Source organism: Cryptomeria japonica, chromosome 5, assembly GCF_030272615.1.
Source record: "Cryptomeria japonica chromosome 5, Sugi_1.0, whole genome shotgun sequence".
Taxonomy (NCBI): domain Eukaryota; kingdom Viridiplantae; phylum Streptophyta; class Pinopsida; order Cupressales; family Cupressaceae; genus Cryptomeria; species Cryptomeria japonica.
The window spans coordinates 895,746,021-895,764,874 of record NC_081409.1 but is presented as its reverse complement, the minus strand read 5'-3'; the positions used below and the strand labels follow the sequence as shown (position 1 = coordinate 895,764,874).

Below are 18,854 nucleotides of genomic sequence, written 5' to 3'. Positions count from 1 at the left end.
CCTCCGAGGTGCTACCCGTCTCTCTCCCACCACTCCCCTCCGCCTCCGCCGGCCCCTACCTGCATCCCCTCCTCCCTCATCATCATCTCCTCCACCCTCTCCATCCACTGGCTCTGCCGGATCTGTCAACCTCGGAAATGGATGCTCTGCCCAGTACGCAGAGTACTCTGCGTCCATCCCTGCATCATCTACCTCTGGCCACATGTCCCATGGCATCGGCATCATCTCCGCTAGCTGCATCACTGCCTGATCATAAGATAGCAGTGGGCCAAACTGCACCTGATCTCTAACAGTACAGGCATACATACCCGAGCCTCGGGGCATCCTCTGAATCCGGCCATACTGCCTGCATACCCTATCCACCAGCTGTCTCTCTAATATATAGGGCGTCCGCCCAATCAGGTACCTGCTCCGGAAGGTGTAGGGCAGCTCCAGTGCATCGTCCCCCCACTCCTCGCACCCCAGGTACGGCCTCCAGATCACCATATCAATGTCATCAATGACTCTCCTCCAGTGCTCCAATCTCCCAATCCGAGGCTGGGATGTGATCATGGCATACAAATGAACAAAACTCTGTCCCTGTCCTCTGCCTCTGAAATGAATCGGCCTCGTCACTGGAAGGTGCTCATAGGCCCACACCTGCAATAGAGTCACACCGCAGCCCAGCCCCACTGATCCGTGGTATACAAACTGATGCAGCTCATAGTACAAATGTGCTAGGACACATGGCCCCCATGCATACCTAGTGTGCTCTGCCATCAGCGTCTCCAAGGCCCCTCCCCAGCCCACTGCCAATCCTCGTGTGGCCCTGTCTGGACATAGGTATCCACTGATAACTCCCCCAATAACTGCCGGCAATGCCAATCCTGTGGCAGTCATGGTGTCCCAGGCTACATGCCCTGCTCTCATCTCCAACTCAGGATCCTGAAAAACCCGTCTCAAGGCCTCCCTGTCACCGTCACGGTCGTAGGGGATCAACTCTCCATCAATAGGAACATGTAATATCCTGTATACATCCTCCAGTGTCACTGTCATCTCACCCATCGGCAGGTGAAACGTGCATGTCTCTGAATGCCATCTCTCGGCCAATGCAGTCAGCAACCCCATGTTTGCCCGAAACTCGGGCACATAGAGCATATATGTGAGACCCATCTCCTCAATGGAAATCATGTCCTGGATGGACAACTCTGGACGCAGTCTCTGAGTCGATGGGAATCTCTCCCGTGACTCCAACATCGGCAAATACTCCTGCAGTCAAGCAAATCAATCTTGTTAGTTATCGTGGCATTCACTGTTTATCACAAAATGCTACTCGCTACCCAAATGCTACTCGCTACCCAAATGCATATGGCTATCTACCCTAGTGACACTCACTGTTCATCACAAAGTGTTGCTATTTATCCTAGTAGTGCTCACTGTTCATCACAAAGTACTACGTGTGTGACATTCCCTGTTCATCACAAAGTGTCACTCACATTCGCACTCCCTGTTCATCACAAAGTGCTGCATATCCTGGTGCTCCCTGTTCATCACAAAGTGCCTTGATCTATCCTAATCTTCCTAGAGGACCTGCTGGAGTGTATCCTCTCAGCAGCTTATCCAATCGACAGCGTATGTTCATCACAGAACCGCCGATTTGACCTAAAGGACTAAAACCATGCATTTAAACACATAAAACGCACTTTTTCAACACACACGCGCTTTTAACTCATAAACGCGCTTATAGACTGCATAAACGCGCTTCTGCAACACAGACGCGCTTCCTAAACACAAACGTGCCTATGCCAGACATAAGCGCGACCAGGGAACACAGACGTCCCTGCATGACATAAACGCTATTAAAAAACACAGACGCTACTGAATTTCACAAACGCGTCCGCATTCAACACAAACGCGGTTCCAGGCACAGACGCGCCTGGACCCGACACAGACGCGCCTGTTGGACACAGACGCGCCTGGCGCTGACACAGACGCGGTTGCGCATTTTTGCACTTTTAAACTACCCTATTTCTAGCGCATTTATTGCTCCTAAACATGCATTAATGACAAAACTTGAAATGCGTGAAAGTACGAGGAGGTTTTCGGGTACTTACTGGCTCTCCTGCATCGGCTGGTCGCTGGAATCGACGGACACGGTCGAATCTATGAACGAATGCCATCGCTGCTGACTGCTGCTGCTCTTTTCTCGCTCTGCACTGTGATCTCGTAAGGGTGTGAATGACAATGAGGATGTCTTTTGCCCGTGGTCTATCTTATAGCCTACCCTGGCCCTCGCCCTCATTTCCCGAGTCAGTCTTCCTCATCCCGTGACTTTGTCACTTTATCCAATCAGTCCATTCTATCCCATCTTTCTTATCGCGAGATTGTCTGCAATCTTTCCAGACTTTTTCATCCAATCTCTCGAGGGGGCATATCATTCCCATCCTGGGGCAACTCTGTATCAGTTCATCTTATCTTCTTTGAAACAACGCGACAAGCCGCATTGTCTCAAAGAGGGGCAAAATGTAGACACCTAAAATTGTCATGTCTAATTAAATAAATATTTTATTTATTTAATTACTTTAGCTTAATTCTTCTATTAATTAAATAAATCTTTATTTATTTAATTAATTCATTTATCCTCTTCTAGCCTTATTTCTCATTTAAATAAATACATTTATTTATTTAAATTATCCCTTTCCTAAATTAAATAAATATTTTATTTATTTAATTGCCCTACTTCTTCTATTAATTAAATAAATCTTTATTTATTTAATTAATTCATTAACCTTTTCTACACATGACACATGTCATTCATCTCTTATTTCCTACACTACCTACCCCTTTCATTATTTTGGTATTTCTTATACCTACCCTCTAATCCTAGCCGACCTCTCTTTTTACACCTCTCAATCTTAACCCTCCATTTTCTATTGTGTCTTCTATTTAAGGAGATGCTTTCTTCATTACCAAACCCTAATGACTAATTTTGGAGGACTTGGCTACACTACGATCCTACTTGCAACCACATTCCGTTCTTTGTTGAGCTCTTGTGCATACAAAAATCTGAGAGCAAGCATATCAAACAAGATCAATGGAGATAGGAAGAATGGAGATCAAAAACCCTAGTGGACATGTGATGGTATAATCTTTGTGATTTTTTTGAGTTATTTTGCATTGTCTTAGGTTATCTTCATATGTTATGGTGGATCTTTGTTCATTGTTAGGCTAGGGTTTGGTGGTTGAATCCATTTTAGTCTTTCAATATTGTTGTTTATTGCTATCCATTTTCACCATATACACTTATACTTTGTCCTCTTCCTTTGAAGTTAGAACCAAGCCCTTGCTATGATTTCCTCCTTATTGCTTTGAGAAAAACTAGTGCTTTCTCTTTAATTATTGTTGATCTTTACCTTTGACATAAACACTAGATCTAAACCACCCATACACTATACCTTCATCGGTAAGTAATGATCCAATCAACTCTTCACTCTTTAAGTATTGAATTCTTCAAAGTAATAACAATATACAACCACTTGGGTGTAACGGGTCCTGAGATATCCTTCACAATCACATTACTTTTCACTATATGTTCTCATTTTATTCATTGTATGTTTACCGCAATAACTTTTTCATTATCTTTCATTCTTAAATTCTCAGAATTCATTAATTTGATTTAAATCTTTCTAATTGTTACCTAATTTTGTATGGAATGGGGGCAGAACAAGATATAAAAGCATAAATTCCCTTCAAAAAGATCTAAAATCCGTTCAAGACTTATTGGAACAATTTTCTCTTTATATTAAATCAAATTAATCTGTTACTCCACTTCAACATCATTTGAACTTCGAATCAAAACTTTAAATTTCTTCTTCTACACTCTCATGGATTCTTTTCTTTTGATCTATTGTTTGCCACCTTAACAATGATCTAAACATCTACTTATAACAATGAAAGGAAATACTATAAGCATAGCCATGCTTTCAAAAACCAAATGGCAGTCCTAGTTTTATCTTCCTGATTTTATATTTAACTTCTGCTCCTATTTTAAACTGTTGCCCCACTTGTTAACTATTACTTTTGGTGTCTTGCTTTTTGTGTTCTAATGTTCTGATTGATATTCTGTCGTGGCATTCAGTTGCAATTGTTTAGATTAGGCCTCTTTGACATCAGATTTTCCAACAAGGTGATCAACTTGCCTAGTAAATATTCTATCTTACAAGATAGAAAGCCCATACAAATTACTTTGTGCATATATACACTTGAAACAGATCAAAGATCTGAAATTGAGATCAAGGGCATGCAATTTATTTTTCCTACTGAAGAGATTGATGCCCTTAAGTTTAGATTGTGGTGAGGATGTGACAGTGGAATATTGATCATGAAAAGAGCAGGAATGATTAACAACTTTCTGTCCTCTTTTTGCAATCAATATTCTTCTGCTACCTTCAAAATTAAAAAACATACCCAAACACTTTTCCCAGCACAAACCATAAAACAACCAAAGACGGGAAATATGTTTAGAAAAAAGAGCTTATTGCTCTATTTATTCCAATGGCACTTTTTTGGGTTGCTTCATCTGCCATTTTCACTGTTTGTTCGTGCAAGCTGGTTCTCAGCTTCTGAATCATGATTTTCTCATATATATATATATATAATTGGATTCATTTTTTGTTTGTTTATTTAATTATGTTTGGGAGTGTGTTTGTATAGTTTTAGTTTTATTTTATTTTATTCTTATTTTTCTTCTTTTCATTACTATTAGTATTTGTTTGTTTTTATTATATTTATAGGTTTCTCTTTGGCTTTTTGTTGTATTTAGTCTTTTTTGTTTTGGTTAGTTTCTTGCTTCTTTTTTGTGTGTTGGTTTCTTTGGTGTTTTTGTGTTAAATTTCTTTTGGTCCTTTGTTATTTTACTTGTCTTTTTGGTTTTTGGTTGAGGTTTATTATTTAAGTTTATCTTTATCTTAGTTTTTTATTATTATTTCCCCCTTGGTTTGCGTACTCTCTTGTTTCCTTCCTTTCCCTTCTCCCACCTTTTTAAGGTTCCTCTTGGTCTGCAACATCTCATTTTTTGCTTCTTATGCTCTCATTCATCCTGACGATGGATCACAGAGTGTGATCCGAAACATTGATCTAAAAACTTGCACATGATCTTATCCAGAAATCTACTACAAGGAATATAAAGTACTTTTGTCTCCAAATTTCTAACCAGATGAATGAGGAAGCCCATGCACTAAAATAAATATTTGCGTCTGACAGAGCTAGTTCTTAAATTGGAAAATAATAATTATCATGATCATAAGCAACTTATTGATGATGATGGTGGTGGTTGTGATGGTGATGACAACAACCAATCTAAATGTCTTTCAGATTTTGGGGGTCTGAAGAACCTATTAAATTGCATCAGTCACTTCTGCAAAATTGACATTTATTTATAAGCTAAGGCTACGAAAATAAATTACACTCACTGAACTTCTTTAAGGATTTTTTTTAGATGTTTCAACCATGTAATCTATGGCAGTCTGCTCATTTGTTATGGCTGCAAATATTTGATCCTTTTGTTCCACCTGATAAAGAATGACTTATTGTGAAATCAGTTTGTAAAGAATGCACGTAAATTTCATGCTGTTGCATCACAATTTAGCTTGTATATTTATTCAAAGATGCATGAGACAATGTTTCTGCATATTGCAGCTTGTGCATATTCCAATCCCTACTCCAAAGAAAGGTGAACTGTTGGTGAAGTTGGAGGCAGCTAGTTTGAATCCATTTGATTGCAAATGTCAACAAGGCAAATTTCGTCCAATTTATCCTAGTGGATTACCTTGTACTCCAGGTAAGAGAGTAGATCTTTGTATTTCAAGGCCATTTTCTTGCATAAAGTTTCAGAGATCAACAATATTTGCATGATGTATGTTTGATCTCACTGTCCTACTCATTAAAACACTGTTTCTATGGATGTATAACCTAACTAGATAATGCATGATGTAAGTTGCAACAGAATATCAATTAGAGAAGACCATTAAGTCTGCTGGATCTGAAAATCCGAATAATTCTTAGATCCTGAAGCTGGATTAAACCAGGATCTGTGTAACAAAAAGAACCACTAATTGAAAAATGAAATTGATCCTATTTTAAGCCTTTTAGAAAAACTGAGTATGTGTAACAATACTACCGAAGAGAAGAAAAACTAGTGAGTGCCTGTCAATGCAAAGAACAGCTCTGAATGTTGTTATGATCTTTTGTGCTCTAAGAGTAGAGACAAAGCAACTGCTTGGAAAGACGTGGATGCAAAGCAGCAAGTTCCTTTCATATGTGACAACCATCCATGAGATCTACATACTGAATCTGTTGTCAAGTTCGGGACTTTATAGTCCCTAACCATTTGTTAGAGTTTGGCAGTATCTCCCTCTGTGTACAATTGGTATATCCCATTATCGTAAAAATAGGATATATATTTGTGGGTCCAACTCCAGAAGTGTTCAAGGTCGAATTCAGGGATCTGCTAATGTAGAGATTACAAGCTTCCAGTATAAGTCTCCTACTGTCTATGAGATCATAAAATTGCATATGGATTCCCAATGTAAGTTCCAACCATACTAGATAGACTCTTCCGATCTTGGCAGGAACTCTTGAGTTCTAGTCCAATTCACACAAAATGAGTCTGTTTGGCTTGATTCACTAAACTCTGAGTTTCTAGGAAGTCTGAGTCTTGAGAGATAGGTCTGTCCAAAATAGAACTTCTGCGTTTATCACATTACTATGGTTCAAAGATCCATGGCGAGAGATCAACCAAAGAAGTGAAAACATTTGAGAGAGCTAAATGGATTAGCTGGACTAGATAAAAACTAGGAGTGATTGGTATAAAGGTATTTGAGGAGTAACTTGGAAATCTCTGACTGCAGAAAATGATAACTTGTGCTCTATCTTGACTTTCTTTAAGTAGATCAAACCTCGTGTAAAGCTCATAAAATGGGACTAAGAGCACTATAATTAAGAAGTCTAAGAATGAGTATAATCCCAATGTCATCAATTGGTTATTTATTTGTTTGATTGGACCGTATAATTACGTTTATCAGTTCCAAATCAAATATTACATCTTTTGATTGAATAATGTCTTTTTAGGCCTTGTTTTCAAGAGTGTCAGTATTTCTAGGTATATTATGCACATAAATGGTTGAGAGTTCTTCACAATTCAACTATATTGATAAATTGGAGTTTAGCAATTTTTGGAATAAAATAAGATCCAAAAATGAAGAGTGATTACAAAGGAACTAAAGCGTATGTAAATATGCTTGGGGTCACTCTGCACTGGTATATATCCTTAGATTACCTTTTCTTGTTGCATGATTTCATAAATAAAAAGAAATCAGGATTTTGCATAATGTAGGTAATGTCTGTAAACATTTGAGCAGGCTCAGGTCTATTTTTTAAAACTTAGTCAGAAATAAAAATATTCTTTAAAAGAGTAGCTAAAATTTAGTCAGAAATAAAAATATCCTTTAAAAGAGTAGCTAAAACTTCGAAGTTATTTCTTAGTTTTCCTGGTAAATCTAGCAATATAAAATGGAAAACAATTTTGTGATGTAAATTTTGTATTCTTTAGGAGGAACTCTAGCCTGAGTGTTGCTATGAACCTGTGACACAACTGGTATCTAGTTTTGATATATGGTTTTTTAATTTTTAATGACTCCCCATGGATTCCTTGGTTCACTGGATATTTGTATTTGCACTTGGATCATATAATTTGGGGTTTGACCCTTTAGATTTACCCAGTCTAAGTTTTGTTTTTTGTTGCTTTAGTGCTCAGTGTTTAGTTACTTCAAAAACCTAGTCTTTTTTATCGAAATATTTTTCTATTTGTTGACGTGTATTTTATACACAATCATACACAGAATAAAATACCCAAAGGCATCTTATCCTCTCTTGAATAAAGTCGCTAACTGCTGAAGATTCGCGAGAAGGATCAGTTAGGATGACTCCAATGTTCTTGTAAGTAGGGTCTCTACGTGTGGATAAGCACCAGTGGTCGTTGTGATTTGCTGTGTCATCAAGGGGCCTTACGTTGCCGAAGATTTTGCTGAACTAAACAAGCTTTTCAAAAATAACAAAAGGATAGGGTTTTGCGAGAGGTCTAATCTAGTCTAACCCTAAGAATGACTTCATGTAGACAAGACTTGGCAAGATTCTACCAACTTCAATTTTGCCATAAAGTAACAACTCAATTGAAATTGATGCGATCTTCTAAGGTAACAAATGATTCTTCAATACATCAAAGATCAAAGACACTACCACGAAGGTACATATCCAAGATACAATAACGATTGAAGGTTAAGTGATTCGAGTATTCTCCAGTCGACCACGCAAGGCGTTCCTACAATCAGCAAGAAGCTAGTGGTTTGGAAAGCGAATCCTACCAAAGATCAAGTCCAACACTTTGTCCTTCGAATTAACACACTACTTTGATCGAGAAATGATTCAAGAAAATTGAACAACCATGAAGATAACCAAGAGAATTGCAACAAAACACCATAACTTCAATATTTCATTGATCTCAAAGCCATCATGTACAACAATTGTTTGAATTCTTTCTTCAAAGCTCAATCTTGCTACAAAAAGTAAATTGCTTCTAAACTCTAATCTCTCTCTAATGCTGATTTTCTAGCTATTTCTCATGACAAAATGAAATGAAATGAGGGTATAAATAGCATCCTCAATTACAATGAATGGTCCAGATCAAAAGCAGATCAATGGTCAAGATCATGACACCTAAACCCTAATTAGGGTTTATTACAAATAGCTCCCTTTTTATTGAACAATATTAAATGCATAGCCAAATATTAAATTTGGCACAAAAATCTAGGAGACATAGACCAATGACAATTAAGGTGCCATGTCATCTATAACAACCTCTCATCTAGAATCTTATTCCCTTTCCAATGCTCCTTTTTAGCATATGCAATGAATCTTGATATGATTCCTTCGATCTCAGCAATTGGAATCTCGGGAAGATTCTTCATTCTTTCTTCCAAGTGGATGACCTGATCAAATGCATCTAGAAGAGCTGCGTCCCATGTAAGTTCAAGTTCCTTAGTCTTTTCAATCAGGAGCATGGTAGCAAACATCTGGTCCTGTTGCTCATCTGTGATATTAGCGTCCTTGCAAAAGATGACCTTGATTCTATCTTCCAATTCCTGCAAATCCACATCTGTCTCAACTTCGATCCTCCTGCCAAGAATGGTACGTAGTACCTCAAATACTCTGTCCTGGATCGGGTTGATCACCTCCTCAACATGACTGCATCTAGTACTGATGTCCTCGAAGAGAACTTCCTTCATCTGGAGTAAGGTTGACCACCGAAGTAAACTGTGAGGTCCTCCATCCATAATCTTTTCCTGTGCTAAGACCTTCCTCGATGTTTGTCTGATTACTTTCAAGACAGGAATGATAACATCTTTGGTATGAGCAAAAGCGGCTACCGTTATCATCAAATTGTGGATGATCTCAAGAACCTGAATAGCCCTATGAATAGTCTTCATCATCCTTGTTGCAAATTCTACGGCAACTGTATGAGATTTATCCATCCAAGTACTCATACGCTGGACCATACTCCTGAATCTCTCTGCCTCACCAATTGATTGAAGGGGAAGTGCCTGTATGGGTGATCTTGCTGGATCCTGACGTCCTAAAGGTTGATTGAGATGGCTAAAATATGTTCTCCATGCACCGACCTCTCTCTCAAGCTTTCTACTCTTCTCCATTTCTTCTCTAAGCTTGTCCTTCAATGCCTCAAAGGAATCTGTGGCATCATCTAGTGTCTGCTCGGCTGTGGATGGACCTAGCTCAAATGTCTCTATATCATATTCCTCTGCTAGGATCTCACCTTCATACTTGTCCACCGCCGGTGTAGCTATCTATAATTTTCTGGATCCAGTCTCATCTCTAATCATCTTGGACATCTTGGTAGCCTTCCTTTTCTCTGTCACTTCCTGAGAATGTCCAACAAGGCTCTCTAAATCAATTACATTGTCCTCATCCTCAATCACGATCACTTTTGTTAATCTTTCCTTCAACCAATCTGGGATGGCTGATCTTGTCTCTCTAACCTGTATCTCCTTATGCAATGCTTCTTCTTTTCTGGGAGGAGATGTTACTTTGTCATTATTCTTGTCTTCATGTAGCTCATAATCTTGGAGAGATCCATCTGGCGACCCCTGCAGTGCCTGTCCTTCTTTATCATTCTGTACCATCGATTCCATAGACTCTTCCACTTCAAGTGTCCTTTTCTCTTGTTGAGAAGATGTGCCAGATGAACGATCTCGGTTGGCCTCTTGCTTCTTCTTGGAAGATTCTCTCTTTCCAGGTCTCTCTTTCCTCTTCGAGCCTCTTGGATGGAGATTGCCTTCACTTGCACTTCGAAGGTTGCCTTCACTTGAATTTCTAGGATTAGGATTGCCTTCGCTTACACTAGCTCCACCTTCGGCTGGTCTCTCCTCCAAGGTGAAAGTCATAGCTATGCCCTGCTCTCTCAACTTCTGATGCTGTACATCAACCCATCTGCGAGTACAAGACAAGACTGGAGCCATTAAAGTATCTAGATCCACAACCTCGGGCTCATTCCAATCTAACCTTACTGATTTGCTTTCTCGATCATAGGATGATTGGAGATGTCTGCCACTGTCCTGAGCTTGGTTGGTCACTCTGTAAATCCTGCATTTCCTGATGAAATCCAAAGGCAATCTAGAATGCATCTTTCTTTTTACTTCAAGATCATCCAAGAGATTCATCACAAAATCCTCTATCTGAAACTCATGCTTAAATTTCCTACCGACTGTCTCCTCTATATATCCATTCGGATCAAAGCTTTCTCTCAAGGCAAAGAATGAAAAAGAATACAAAGCTAACTCCTTCTCTGCATCATCCATGGCTAAAGCATTAGGACATACCTCAACTGAATTGCCCAATATGATAGGTACGGGAACTCCATTTCCATGTCTGTGTCTGAAAGCCTTCGCATAAGCTGCCAACTGTCTTGTTACCTCAAGTAACACTATTCTGTCTGTCGGATATCTCGGCAACATGTATGGAGGTGAAGGACATCCATGAACTCTGATATAAGTAAACTTCAGAAATTGGATAAACCAAGCACCGTACCTCTTTACTAATTCCTGTGCATCCTGAGATAATCTATTGTGGATCCCGCCTTGCAATGTCCTTGTGATGTTCATCGTGAAGGTATCATTAACTAGCTTGTAGTTGCTTCCTGGCGGATGATGCAAGTGGACATAGGAATCACAAACTCTGACCTCACCGGGTCCTCTTCCAATCACTCCTCTGTGAGGTAGTCCTGCGTACTCAAAGCTCCTAATCAAAGCATATATAACGTATGAACTCATGTGGAAGGACTTGGTAGCTTTTAGTCTCCTCAACTGTACGTCCAAGCAATGGCTAATCATTATAGCCCAATGAATTGTTCCTTTACCCTAAACTATCACCTGGATGAAGTAGAACATCCACTTCTCAAAGTAGAAGGCCTGAGGGGCTCCTGTGACTCGGTTGAGCATTGTAATCAAATCTCTGTACTCCTCCTGGAAATCGATCCTATGTGGTGTGTTCGGTATCTTGCTCAGGCGAGGACGACTCTTGAGTAACCAGTTCTTGTTAATGATGCTTAGGCAAGCATCTGGATCATCTTCGTACATCGACCTGGCTCCTTCTATGCTCTTGTAGACAATATCTCTGTGCTCTAGAAGATGGAAAGCCTCACTTATAGCCTCTTCTGAAAGATAAGCTAAAGTGTTTCCTTCCTTGGACACGATTGTTCTGGATTGAGGATCATAATGACGAGCACACTCGATCATCAACTCATGGCATTGTACTGCTGGAGGGAAGCCGGCCGCCTTAATGATGCCACTTTCGATTATCCTCCTGGCGATAGGTGATGGCTTGCCAATGTAAGGGACCTCTCAAAACTTCTTCGTGCTGAAGTTGCCCAAGTTGGTATCTCCAATGTTGCTCCACTTAGACACGATCTTGGTCTCCAGTTCTTCGTTCTTTTGATCTTCCTTCATGAGAGCTGGACGACTGGTGGATGCTCCCGCCTTCGGGGTCGCCATACCTACACAACATTTCATAATAAGTAACTAGATATTGCAATGCATAACATAGATTAGATTAATTTTAGGAAACTTCATGATAAATCCTTGAGTTATCATTTCCTAAAAAACGATTGAGCTACTGGAATTCAAAATTTCAAAATTCAAAACTTGAAGCAATGACGATCAAAATTATTCAAAATTTAAAACAAGGGATCACATCGCCATACCTCACTTGAGAGCTAACTCTAAAATGCAAAATAAAGAGAATCGCCTAGGCAAAAATCGAAATTAGATGGCTTCAACGTGATCCCTCTTCAAATGAACGGCCTCCTTATCAATTCGCCACCCTTGGGGTCTTTGATGTGATCTTCAATGTCTTTGGCAAGTTTGCCTTACTTTAACTTCAAGTTCGCACTCCCTTGACGATGTTTGCGCCTTCCTTGGAATGGAAATTCGCTCCACTTGAATACCAATCGCACTTCTCCAAAATCGCATATGAAAGATGATAAAATGATAATGTGAAAATGAAAATTTTCACCCTCCTTTTATAAGCGCTCACCTCTCATTTACCTCTAGGCCGACTTTGCCAAAATAAAGAAATTAAAATGATTTTTAAATATATAACAAGGGCCGACTTTTATAAAATAAATCCAAACGCTCCAATTTTTTATAATAATAAATTAATTAATTGCCTTTATAATTAATTTTTTTCGATTTTTAAATAGGCAAAATTAATTAAATAAATGTTTTGCGCAAATTTTAAATGCTATCAATTAAATATTCCAATTTATCGATTTTTAGCATTTAATAAAAATTCAAAAAATGTTTAGCGCCAAAATTGGAGGAGGGAAAGATGCAAACCATTATCGCTCTGGTCCCTGACTGAGGGACAGGAGCGAATTACCATTTTAGCCTGGAATCTCGTGCTTTCGACGTTCAAAATCTCCATCTTTACGTTGAAATTGGCATTTTTGCTGGGAATTTCAAACTTGGTTAACTTGACTTTGTAAATGAATGCCTCCTGAGGTGATATCGCCCTGGTCCCTTGGCGAGGGACAGGAGCGATCTTGGTGTTTTCTCCTTGATCTTGCTTGTTCAATCACCAATCTTCATCATATGGCAAGTAATGACGTTGTCCTTTCATTCCACGCCTGCTTTATTCGTTTTTAACAAGGCATTTAGATGTTTAGATGGATTTCGCCCTGGTCCCTTGGTGAGGGACAGGAGCGATCTTTATGCTCTTAGCCAAAATTCTTCGTTCTTAACCTCAAATTCTCGTTCATCGCCTTCCAAACGATATCTTTGATCTTGTGTACCTTGGCTTTGACGTGATCTTGAAGGATAATGAGTGATTATGTGAAAATCGCCCTGGTCCTTGCCTGAAGGACAGGAGCGATATAGCTTCTTGGTTCAATTTGATCACCTTTTGATGTTTGATTTTCTCGCATATCATCTTCTCAAGATCACTTTGACCCTGTGCAACCCTGTACAACCTTGACTTGGCGTGATTTTTGAAAGAATTGGCTAGTATGATGATTATCACCCTAGTCCCTGACTGAGGGACAGGAGTGAACTTCAATGTTTTGGGGCTCATCCTTGCTTGTATCAACTTGCAATTGCTTTCACCATGTAGAATGAGGTCCTTTGATCCCTTTTGGCCACTTGAAACTTGATAAACCTTCAAAACTTAGGCCCTCATAGGAATTTCGCTTTGGTCCCTGACTGAGGGACAGGAGCGAATTTGGGTATACAGTGAAAATCTTCCATCATATCAACTTGTAATTATCTTCAAGGCTTAAAATGATGCTCTTCACTCCCTCTCAAATATTTAAAATGTGAATAGCAACCCAAATTTGGCCTCATTTGAACATTTTCGCTTTGGTCCCTGACTGAGGGACAGGAGCGAACTAGGGCATTTTAGTGCAAACCCTTCATTTTGGCGATCTTTATAACTTTGTTCTTCGTCAAGACGCTTCAAAATATCTTTGCCTCCTTGTATCCTGACTTGGAATGGTCTAAAACTTGGGATGAAAGCAAGATAATCATCATTTCGCCCTGGTCCCTGGCTGAGGGACAGGAGCGATTTTGCATTTTCAGGCTCAACTACACTTTGCCAACTTAAAAAATTATCTTCAATGGTCTTGTTGTGCATCCTTTCATTCATCCATGGCTTGGAATTCATTCAAACTTGGCAAGAAATTGACCTAAGGCAAAAATCGCTCTGGTCCCTGACTGAGGGACAGGAGCGCCTAGGCCAATTGGAGTCCCCTGTTGATGTTTTGTAATCTTCAATTTGTCTTCAACGGGTTCATTTCATCCTCCTTTCTTGCTTCAAACTCAAAACTTGCTCAATCTTTACCCAAATTTTGCCCTATGAGGAATTTCACTTTGGTCCCTGGGAGAGGGACGGGAGCTATACTGAATTTCGCCCTGGTCCCTAACTGAGGGACAAGAGCAAACTTTGCATTTTTGGTCCATTTTCCTTCACAAAGGCACTTCAAGTTATATTCAATTGATAAAACATATCTCCTTTGATCTCTTCAAATCGTCAAGTTGTTCAAATCCTGCAAGGACAAGGCAATGTTTGATTTTAAGCTCCGATTCTTCACTGAGGGACAGGAGCGATTTTTACTCCTGGGGCATTTCCGTGCTCATGAAATTCTTCAAATTATATTCAACGGAAAGATCATGCCTCCCTTTACCACTTCCACTCGAAAGATCATCTTGATCCTGCAGGGACAGTAAGATTTTTGAAAACGAGCTCCGGTCCTTCACTGAGGGACAGGAGCGATTTTGCTCCTACAGGCCAAAATATCAAGATTTTGGGATTTTAATCACTTCACAAGGCAAAAACAAGTCATTTCCAATGCTCGGGATCAAATATCAAAAAACTCAAAATTTGGTCAAAATTACTCAATTGGACAAAATTCACAATTTCATCATCAACACTTAGACAAATTCATTCAAAATTCCAATTGAAAATAGACCAACTCTCTTAGCCTCTGGCGAATTCTCTTTATTCAAAATTGCATCCTACGAGAGGAAGCTCAAAAAAAGCTCTCAAGACTGACTGGACTCTAGCCTGAAAAGGACAAAACAGAAACCCTAAGGCTTGACCCTAAATCCAGACAACTGACAAACTACCAAAACCCTAAAAAGCAGAGAAAAAGAACAGGCAACACGAGCAAAAAGAGGGGGGCCCCCATTTTAATGGGGCGATGTGTGAAATGGTCACAACATCTGGCGACACCACTGAGAAATGTTGAAAAACATTTGGGAATCAATCTTTCTAGAAGAAAACTCAGAAAACCTCCCTCAACAAAAACCAGGAGTTAAGAAACATTTACAAGAAGAGACCATCATATTGAGACAAAGTATCAAGTCCGCAGTTATCCATGTGTGTGCAAATGCGTTAATTCCCCTCAACAAGACAATCATGATCTCCAGGTTCCCCTGTGATAAGCTACATAGTTTGTCTAGACTCCAAAAGCATCTTAGATAGAGCCTCGTTGCCAGTCAGACGTCCATAGTCCCGACGAGGTTATCGCCGCAAGCTCACGAACATTGCTCCATTGCCGGCTAGTCGTCTATAGCCCCGATGGAGTTATTCGTAAATTCCCTTTAGCCAATTTGATATTTCTTTTCAGCTCATCATTTTTCTTTTGATTTTTTTTCTCTTTTCTCATTTTCTCATCTTTTCTTTTGATACTGCTTTTAGTCCCGTCAATTCTTTGGCTCGCGAGCAGTGAAGCTCACTGGGGTTTGAGGATTGCGGTGGCGCTGAAGTCAGACTTTAGATTTTTCACTGATCACAGCTTTGTGTGGAAACCATAATGACTTGGAGATTATAAGTGTGAAAAGATATAATAACTGGAGGACAAAAATACGTGAGTTCAATAAGCTAATCTTGCTTCAATGTAAATACGTCCTGACTCAAAGCTTTATTAAAAGAAACTCCCTTTGTAATTCCAAAAGACCTCATGATTGTCCAAGTGCAACCAACAACCTAGCAGGAAGTCAGAGCGTTACATGACAAAATCACCCAATATCAAATGGATACCCCTTAGGACAAAACAACTAACCTAAGACAAAACACCTAAACTAAGAACGAAAACAAAGCGAAAGGCAAACCAAAACAAGAAGAAAAGCAAACAAACGAAAACAACGAAAGCAAACTAAACTAACTATGTACAAGGGAAGGCCTTGGGCATCTCAGGATTGGAAATAATGTTTGAGATACCTCCCACTGACAGGCAATGGGATGTCTTCTCCAGTTAAAGTCTTCAACCTAAATGCATTTTCTCCCAAAATCTCTGAAATTTGATAAGGGCCTTTCCAAAGCTTATCAAACTTGTCATGTTCTCCTCTTTTCTCATGTGCCTTGTCCCAATACAGGACGAGATCTGAGATCCGGAACGCCTTGACTCTAGCTTGTCGATCAAACCATCTTTTCACCACTCCTTGGTGTTTTGCAAAATTCTCCAATGCTTGATCTCTCTTTTCTTCCAGATTCATTAACTGCGTTAATCAGGCTTGAACAACATCAGTGTCTTCCATGTACTCCTGAATAAATCTCAAAGTCGGGATCCTGAGTTGCATGGGAAAGACTGGATCTTGGCCATAAACCAAAAAATAAGGTGAAATGCCTAACGCGTTCTTGGTCCTAATTCTGTCTGCCCATAAGGCGAATCTCAATTGGGTATGCCATTCTCTCGGACTTCTTTCTAGTAATTTCTTGATAACGCTGAGCAGGTTCTTGTTGGTTGACTCAGCTAACCCATTACCTTGAGGATAATAATTTGATGAAAACTTGAGGGTTATTCCATATTCAAAAGCCCAATTCGAGAATCTCAATGACGTGAATGCCGATCCATTGTCGCAAACCAACGCGTAAGGACATCCAAACCTTGTGATTATGTTTTCTTCTAGAAATTTGATTACAACTTCAGTAGTGCAAACCTTGAGTGCCTGTGCCTTTGACCATCTGGTACAATAATCTGTAGCTGTGATGATATACTTATGTTGTGCCGAGGATGTGGGGTTGATGACACCAATAAAATCCTTTCCCCATTTGGCAAATGGTCTAGCTTCAATCACTGGATTCAATGGCATGGCAGGATTCCTTTCTCTAAAGGCTGCGACTTGGCATGTGTGGCAAGTCCTGATATGATTAAATGTATCTTTGAAAAGTGTAGGCCAGTAATATCCTGCTCTCAGGATCTGATGAGCTGTAGCGAGGTTGGCTCCATGTCCGGTTCCAAACTTGGAATGAAAATGTTCAATTATCTGTTTTGCTTCATCTTTGCCAACACACCTTAGATATACTCCTTCATGATTTCTGCGATATAGAACAGATCCTTGAAGCATGTAATGTTGACACTTTATTCTTAGTGCTCTCTTCTGCGTGGGTGTCATGCGAGCAGGACATTTATTGTTAAGCAGGTATGTCACGATATCCTCGTACCATTCATCGGGAGTGACATCTTCTAATTCATAAATTTGTTGGATTAAACCTGGTCCATCAATCGCCAATGTCTGTGCCAAAGCTTGTCCTCGAACAAGTTTCATGGGCTGGATTTCAATATCAAATTCTTGGATAATGGCGACCCACTTTCCTCTTCTTTCTCCTAGTTCATTCTGCATGAGAAGAGTCTTGACTGCTGCATCTGGTACTATTGCATAAATTTTGGCCCTTAGGAGGTAATGTCTGAATTTCTTAACGGCCTTTACCAGTGCGTATGCTTATTTCTTGATGTTAGGATATCTGAGTTCTGCATCTTTCAGCGGGGTGCTCATGAATGCAATTGGATTTTCATCCCTTTCTTCACTTCTCTGGGTCAGAATAGCGGCACAAGTGTAGTCAGAAGCGAAGGAATATAAATAGAAGGGCTTGAGATAATCAGGACTGATTAATACTGGTGCTTTTGTGATGGCCGTCTTTATCTCATCGAATGCCCTTTTAGCTTGTGGTGACCATTCAATCTTTGCGTCCTTCTTCAGCATCTCGTTCAAAGGTCTAACAATCTCGGCAAATCCGGTAATGAACTTTCTGACAAAGTTGATCTTACCAAAAAATGATTTGAGTTCTTTCTTGCTAGCCGGCAAATTGATGGTGGATATGGCTTTTACCCTTTCAGGATCAATGGAGATTCCTCTTTCTGAAATGACATGTCCTAAAAGTTTTCCTTCTGTTACTCCAAATATACATTTCTTCGGATTGAGAGAGACACCGTATCTTCTGCACCTTTGGAAGACTCTTCTTAAGTCATCCACATGATCTTCTCTCTACCTGGAGAAAACTGTGATATCATCCATATATATAATAATGCATTTTCCAATTAAGTCCCTGAAAGCGATATCCATGGCTCTCTGAAATGTGGCCCCGACATTGATGAGTCCAAAAGGCATTCTCTTGTACGCAAATGTTCCCCACTTGGTGGTGAAAGCAGTCTTTAGTCGATCTTCAGGTTCAACTAGAACTTGGTTATATCCTGAATATCCATTTAGAAAGGACATCATCTGCGACCCGTTGACAATCTGTAACACTTCATCTAGTGATGGTAGCAGATAATTATCTTTCTCTGATGCTCGGTTGAGATTTCTGAAATCAACACACAATCTGATCTCTCCATTTTTCTTTCTGACAGGTACCAGGTTGGCGACCCACGTCGAGTGTCTTACTGGGAAGATGATCTTGGCTGAGAGCAGCTTCTTAACTTCTTGGTATATCAATGGTTCCAATAAAGGATTAACTGGCCTTTGTCTCTGCCTGAA

At 39.7% G+C, this 18,854-nt stretch overlaps 1 protein-coding gene across 1 annotated transcript in view; it reads left to right on the top strand.

Annotated features, from left to right (window-relative positions):
* Window positions 1-18,854, top strand: part of LOC131033598 (chloroplast envelope quinone oxidoreductase homolog) — a 49,775-nt gene that overhangs the window by 22,701 nt on the left and 8,220 nt on the right. Inside the window, exon 2 of the mRNA XM_059220286.1 lies at window positions 5,677-5,818. Within this exon, the coding sequence (XP_059076269.1) occupies window positions 5,677-5,818 (142 nt within the window). The remainder of the gene's footprint in view (window positions 1-5,676; window positions 5,819-18,854) is intronic.